The sequence below is a fragment of the Branchiostoma floridae genome, chromosome 5 (genome assembly GCF_000003815.2).
Source record: "Branchiostoma floridae strain S238N-H82 chromosome 5, Bfl_VNyyK, whole genome shotgun sequence".
Classification (NCBI taxonomy): domain Eukaryota; kingdom Metazoa; phylum Chordata; class Leptocardii; order Amphioxiformes; family Branchiostomatidae; genus Branchiostoma; species Branchiostoma floridae.
Window position 1 is genome coordinate 21,292,573 of NC_049983.1, and position 8,045 is coordinate 21,300,617.

Sequence of the window (8,045 nt, forward strand, 5' to 3'; positions counted from 1 at the left end):
TAAGTACAGGTATATATACTAGTAGATGTATTGAAAGTTCCACAAGGTCTCACATCTGAGTTTATTAATGGTGGGTTCATAAAATCTTCCTAGCACCTGTATGAGCAAGCTATGGGCAGGGACATTTCATAATATTTTGTTTTGTTCCTCTTCATCCTGTTAGATGCTTTCCTTGTGTAAGGATAAACATCTGCTCATCTACCACAGCCCACAGGTATTTTGCAACCTTGTCATTATTTAGAAACAATATCTAATTGGACTCAATTACTGCACCAAATGCCTGATTGATGTTGCTCTATCAAATGTAAATCCATTAATCAATGAATACAAATGTACTTCTAACAGCTTTTCTTTGCTCCTGACGTGATCAATTGCCATGGAGGAGACCGCTACTTTGCCTGAGGGTATCATTGATTTTTCAAGAAAGAACAATATCCATGAAGGTTCAGGTTCATCCCTCAACGAAAAGGTCAAGTTTATTCTATTGTATAAATTCCAGAGCGGCAGCAACACAAGCCTGGGCTCCTAATCCAATAAGAACGTGACCACGGATGTGACCGGACTGTTGATGCTGATATGCACCACTGATTATTGTTCAATATGAAAGCATGCGAATTCAGACTGGCTTTGGAGGGAGGGGTGTAATAGCTTTCAGTATAAACTGTACAGCCAGGTTCTGTTTGCCAGATATTCCAATCTTCAATAATATCACTCTTCAAACATCTCAATTGATTATATATATTATATACATATTACAAGCCACACAATATGCACCTGTGCCCTGCATGAATCATGGTTTCCAACGGCAAGTCTTGCAAATGGACATCAACTGCTGTTAAAACAGGATAAAACATTCAACGAGCTTTGTAAATACCATCCATCACTTATTAATCTCGGTAGAACAGTTTATTACCTTCTAATTCTGAGTTATATCCCCCCTACGTGGACTGTTTACTGGTAATCCAATTTACCTCTAGGGGACAAATTCTTCCCAAACACTCTGCATGGCATTAGACCAACAGGTTGGTGATCACATGAAGCAATCTGGAGAGGCAGGCAGGCTTATAGCCTGGTACATACCCTATTCCATGGGATCCAATACTGGGACAGGGTCATTGACATTGCCAGTCTTCTGGGGATCCTCTGCCCTTGAAGAACTTTTCATTACATTGTTGCACTCTTCTACTTATGTGGGAATGGCAAAAGTAATCTAGATTTGGACCTTGCTATAATTTTGTGGCATCCGACTTCTTTGCAAAAGCACACTCTGGGACCCAAATGCCTGCCTAGTTGTACACTAAAATATCCAATACAGATTTCTATCACCAGTAAGACAAAATGTTACATGCCAACTCTTACTTACTTCCTCTCCCTGCTTTTTAATATATGATCAAACATTGTCAAACCCATTGGATATCATGAAACATGTACCAGAAAATTTACTGGTACATGTACCTGCTGGCCCCAGTTGCATACAGCTAGAAAAGACCAATGGTAACGTTACATGTACTCTTTTATTTCTGACTGGTAAAGGCAGAATTCTAGTCACACTGCTATCATGCCTCTCACTGCTTATCTTGCTATGGTTTCTATCTTTAGAAACCCTAACAAAGCAGATAGATTGTCCTACACCACAACAGTCTCTGCCATTGAACTGATTGATGATCTGCGTTCCTTGCTTCCAGGCACGAACCTGAGCTTGTTACAGTTCAGATGAATGACACAGTTCCCAGACGTCCCCAAGGCTGAACTAACCCACCCAGCCCACCACTTCCAGATCCAGGTATCCACCTTGGTAATTCCACTCCAGTAGCCTGTCTAATCTAGACTGATGCTCCCTCCTTCCCATTACACTCCCATCATTAATCTTGTCCACAGATCTAGTCCAGGCTTGCCTGTAGGAAGGCTTGTTTTTGGGACATAATAATGGCCAATTGTAACGGAGGAAGTGGGACTGGTGGCGATAGAAAATGATCACGGACGAACAAGATCTGCCGTGGCCGAGAACGATCTTTATTCTCCTCTGTCACATCATGACTGTCTCTGTGTGCCCGCTTTCTGGACTCAACCTGATCACTGGTGTTCCTTCTTTTTATCCCCTAGCTAATCCCTACCACATGTACTTGACAGGTCATTAATTAACTGTGCTCATCTCTTTGTTCGTCCTTATCTCATCTACTCCTCAGCAAAAATACAAGATGTTTATCAGTGATTACCAGAATCTGTGGATTTCTAAGAACCCACCCAAGAATCATTTTAAACAGATGTTGTCAATATGTGCTCTATTACATCCCCCTGCTTTGAAACAAATGCGTCCCCGCATTTTACATTAACAATAACAGTGACTATGACAGAACAAAAACAGTAACAAGTCAATTTACGACAGCGACATCGATATATGACAAACAGATCTGAGTGGAGGAACACTAGCTTCCCAATGTCCTGTTTAAATCACAATGCGAAAGACATATACAATGTACTATGAAATCTGTATCGAAAATCTCGTCAATGGATCAAGAGTTCAGTTGTCAAGTCCATGCTACAACTTTCGTGTTCAGGTCGCAATCTGCGTGATCCTGGGGTCACCATCACTCCGGTCGTCGTTGTTGCTCTAGGGTCTGCTCCGCTCAGGTGCACCAGTTGTCTCTCTGTCCTCCCCTTGCTTCCTTGTCCCCACGGCGGCTGTGTCCTGTCCTTGCCCAATTGGCTGCCGGTATGGCTTGTCGGGATCAGGTCACAGGCCCGTTGAATCCTTGGTCCTTCGCTGGTGGGGTGCCCTTTGTGGCGTCTCTTCCACTGTGTCTGGACCATTTACACCCTCCATAAGTGACTCTCGCTTCGCCACTGTCTGGGTTTATCTCCTGCAAGGTAGAGCATCGTACAACCTGGCCACACCGTCTCGCTACCTCCGCTAGACCCTACACTAATTTCTGCTGTTCATCTCTAGTCTATCACTAGCATAAACTAAGCTCCCAGGGGGTAGGATTTAACTGACTTTGCTATCAGCTGAGCCTTCATGATGCCCAAACATTCCCGCTAACCGGCAACATTTGCCCGAATGTCTGGCTTTCCACGGACATCAATCCAGCAGTCAGCTCCACTCCCCACTGGCTTACGGACCCAATGACTCTCACAAACATTCTTCATTCCAATGATAACCGTCCTCTGTCTTTCCATTTGAGACTCAATCTAAATGGCTAAACTACCAAGAGACAACAAACTGCTTTCACCCTGCCCATACCTACAAAAAGCTATCATGTTTTTGACATCTGCACACAGTCCAAGCTAGGTCTCACTAGGCACGCTCAATACCTACCCCACCCCGGGAGCCTAAGGGGTTCCCCTACCCCCAGCTCAACCGTGGCTGTCGATAGAGCTCCTGTCGACCTATCCTATTCTGAAGTACCTCTCAAAAACTTGCAAGCATAATTGTCCACGACTAGTACAAGGCTAACATACACGTGCACAGCAGAACAGAGTCTGACTTACTTTTCCGTTTACCACACAAACAAAGAACAACAAGGAACATCGCACTGCCAAATAAGCTTCTGTCTTTTTTCAAAATCATTTCCGAATCATGGAGAGAATTTCCTTCAGCCAAATTCAAAATCACACAAATCCACTTGACACTTCACGGCTTTTTTTCCTGTTACTACATTTACTGCATTAAGCTATACAAACTGGACTTTGAGGACCTCTGTGCTGTTTAACGAAAACTATCTAACGGTTTGCAACTACATGGTCTACCGAGTCTACGCTACATCGACAGATATTACGCTACACAAAATCACACTAACTAAGTGGCCAGGTCACAATGCTCAAAACCATACAAAGAGCTCTCACCGGACCGATACTGGTTGTGGTCTGTAGCAATCATCTTCCGTGGCCTTGGAGTCGTCAGTGCCGGGTTGGCCATGCTGGACTGCGACGGGCTGTGCTCCAGGGTGGTCATCTCTTGTTGTCTTGTAGGCGTCCGAGGGTTGGTCATGCTGGTCATGGTCTCTCCGATCCCGTGCAGGGAGATATTACCGTATCCGTGCAGACAACGCCATGTAACGGAGGAAGTGGGACTGGTGGCGATAGAAAATGATCACGGACGAACAAGATCTGCCGTGGCCGAGAACGATCTTTATTCTCCTCTGTCACATCATGACTGTCTCTGTGTGCCCGCTTTCTGGACTCAACCTGATCACTGGTGTTCCTTCTTTTTATCCCCTAGCTAATCCCTACCACATGTACTTGACAGGTCATTAATTAACTGTGCTCATCTCTTTGTTCGTCCTTATCTCATCTACTCCTCAGCAAAAATACAAGATGTTTATCAGTGATTACCAGAATCTGTGGATTTCTAAGAACCCACCCAAGAATCATTTTAAACAGATGTTGTCAATATGTGCTCTATTACACAATCGTACCTTTGGGAATGAAGCCTGGTTGACACTGTCTACACTAATTCACCTGCTCTACTTTCCTAAATCAGGGCAAGGTATTTGCCATCACCTGTCTAAGAAAATCTGAAAATCAATAGAAAATAATTACAATTCCACTTCACATAAGTCTAAGCATCATGTAAATCCTAAATCCTGAAGACTAAACTAAAAAGAAAAAAAAAAGAAAAAACGAAGATAAGTAGAAACCAGCAGCTTTCTGGCTTCTTTTTTGCCATTTGAATAGGGACGTTACCCAAAACTCCCATAGTACAAAATTGTCTTTGCTGCCTAACCAAAGTGTTCTGATGCTATGCTCATTAACATAATTGTAATTAGCTCTGTAACCACTTTCCCCTTACGAATCCTAAAAAGCTGTTAGCCAAACTTAGGTTGGCGCTCTTTTCATGCACCTTTCTGACCTTACAGCTAAATAGCTGTCCTTCCTGCCTACTGATGGAGGGCAAACTTAGTGAAGGTTAAACCCGTCTGAGAAGAATAATTACCCATAATTACCTCATTGGATGTGCCTTTCCACCTCATTTCACTGCATATCAGCTGTGGAGCTTGTGAGATTTACTGGGGTCAAGTTCATGCTTCGTTGGTCATCACATCATGCCAATTAATTTGTTTAACTAAGCAGTGGTCGAAATACCTTTTTGAAGTGTTCTGCAATATTGCAGAATGGCAAAATTTTGTTCAGCATAAGGGGCTACTACAGCTTGAAGTATACCAATCAATGTATAAATATAACACAACGTCCTAATAAAGGTACACCAAATTAGCAACTGGATATGATTTTTAGAAATATTCAGATAAAGTTGACGCTGAAACAATGTCTTGATCCTCTTAACAAGTTAACCATGAAAAAACGACTGTTTTGGTAAAAACAAATTAAACAAAGCAATAAAAAACTGAAATCATACTAGCAGACAAACTTTTATGACCGTCTCACGTACAGAAACATGGTTAAGCTACCCTTGCCCCACTGGAAGAAAGCTTAATTGTATGTCTGAAAGTCCATGGCCAAGGCTAACTCCTTGATTGAGATTGACCGAACTACAGGGAAATACCTGAACAAGAGCATTCTGCGCTAACACTGATGGTAGCCCCAGGCTAGGTCTGGCTTACACACCTCTTATAATCACCAGGGAAATAACCTATCTACCCGCAAGGGCAGGAGTAGCCGCAGGCATCAACGCCGACAAAGGTAGGTCCTGGAGACTGTCAGATCCAGTGGATTTGATGGTGGGAAAGTAGCGGGACATTTGTGACCTCAGCCATACTGATATTGGTTAAGTCTCCATGGTGAGGCTATGTATATGATATATTGGAAAGAGCTCCTGACACTGGTGAAAAACTGATCCAGACATTATGATAACTACCAATACATTCTACAACGTGCGTAAGGACAGACGAGTAGACTTTCCCCCCCATTCACCTGAAAATAGTCTGATTTACAAATGTACCTCTTGTCATCTTTCTACTCATAACTGTACATATCTGATATGGCACACTTGTACTGTTTCATAACATAATTTCCTAGTGCCTGGAGGGCATTGCAAGATGGATGCAAAGCCAAAAGGTGCGGCTTATAGATTTTGTGGGCTTTACTGAAAACACTCCACTATAAGTTCTACTTGGTTTGCCACAAGCGGCTCATAAGTTGATAACGACACAGGTTTGTTGTAAATTATCAGCCTCTCTCATGTGCTTCAAGTTTGTTGATAAGTAAACTGTTTTAAAGAGACACTGGATGCGACAACACAGTATGTATTAGTTAACGCTAGTTCACCTTTATCCGTTGGGTAACCTATATCCGTTGCTTTTAAAATCAGGGTATTTGGGGATATCACGTCGACGGACGTTGGTTTTAGATTGCAATATTTTCAGTACATTGCAGTCTAAAACTACCACCCGTCAGCTTGATGTGCCTAAATACCCTGTTTTGAAAAACAACGGATATAGGTTACCCCGCGGATAAAGGTGAACTAGCGTCATTAGTTACAACTACAGAGCTCTGGATGACCTCCAGTTACCAGGGATGACAGTGAAAATGAGCAAGTGGCCTAAACTGGAACAGGACGTTCCTACCTGTGCCAGAAGAACTCTACTCTACTCTACTCTACTCTACTCTACTCTACTCTACTCTACTCTACTCTACTCTACTCTACTCTACTTTAAATCGAACTGCATGACCTACCCTGACAATGCCCTGTGTGCGCGGGATAAAGCCGGGGTTGACGCTGATGGCGGGGCACTCCTGCAGCGTGGTCGCCCAGCGGAACGTGATGTCAGCATCATTGCACTCCGACCTCCGAGAACACCTAAGCACAAGATGAATAAAACTGTCAGTCACTAGAATTCCACTTCATTGTTAGATCTTTTATTCCAAAACAATATTTTTTTAAACACATATAGCTGATACAAATAATGTTCTTCTTGAAGCCTATACATGTACTCTTGGTTGATCTCTACTCAATGATAGTATCTGTGCACAGGCTGCTTACACAGATGTTCTATATACATTTTCATTTAGTTTGATAATTTTGTTTTTTTTCTATCATATCATCACATTTCCATTACATACAAGTATTATTTATATTTTATGATGAAATGAAGATACTTCTTAAGAATATGACCATAAGAAGAGTCACTTCATGATGATACATGTGTATATCGTACATTTGTATGTCTTGAAAGATGAGGAAGAATTAGTTATGTACAGGTACAAAAAAAATCTGTGTTGATGCTTCTTTTTTCTTCTTCACAAATCCAGGAAGGTTCATTTTGTGTTTGTGGCCCCGAGAAACTTGTCCCTAACTTAGCATCGATCTCCATCATACAAAGTCAAGGTAAAATTTGCTGATATGTAACTAAGATATGGTTATCTTCTATCCTTGAACACATCATTACATCACAAGTCAACCAAACTAAGGCATTCCTTGGGAATCATGGGTCATGTCACCTGGGTCTAAGGTAAAGCCTGACTCATAATATGCCGTCTGCTTATCAGGTTTGATGCTGAATTTAGAGTAGGAAAAGTTATGGATGGATTCTCAGATTTATATGGCACCTGCATGCTCACTGATTACTACATCCATGCCCTCGCAGTAAGGTATCTCTGTCTGACAGAGGAAATAAAAATGGGCTCCCAAGCTGACTTCTCCTACACGTGACGAAATTAAATGGAGCCCCATGAGGTCTAACACTGGAAAGTCAGCAGATTATGCAGCTCCTGTACCATGGCAGGCAGCCAAGAGATGGACTAATAAGCCAGAGATGATATTGGACCTGACGTTACAATTCTAATGCCTGGATGAGACAGTTTACACACTACATGATGAGAATACAGAAATTATACCGTGGCTTCCTACGCATACCAAAGGATACAGATGTATCCAATCTTGATTTTTCCTTAGCTACTAATGCTGTACCTTCAATTAATTTCCCTTTCAAATACGCTTCGCAGCCTGGTGAATCGATATGTTGTGAAGTTACAATAAATGATGATCCTTCATCTGGCACAACGGCGCATTTATTGGTCATGCCGAGCTGAGGGTATATACGGTATAACGTTAGCCCTTTTGTATCGATTTCCATTTAGGTCCTGCTCAT

The 8,045-nt window shown here is 42.2% G+C and overlaps 1 protein-coding gene across 1 annotated transcript in view; it reads right to left on the reverse strand.

Moving 5' to 3' along the window:
- LOC118416498 (plexin-A4-like) overlaps positions 1–8,045 on the reverse strand; it is a gene marked incomplete at its 3' end in the record, with an annotated part of 145,017 nt that overhangs the window by 49,867 nt on the left and 87,105 nt on the right. The window contains 1 exon segment of the mRNA XM_035821620.1: positions 6,631–6,754. Within this exon segment, the coding sequence (XP_035677513.1) occupies positions 6,631–6,754 (124 nt within the window).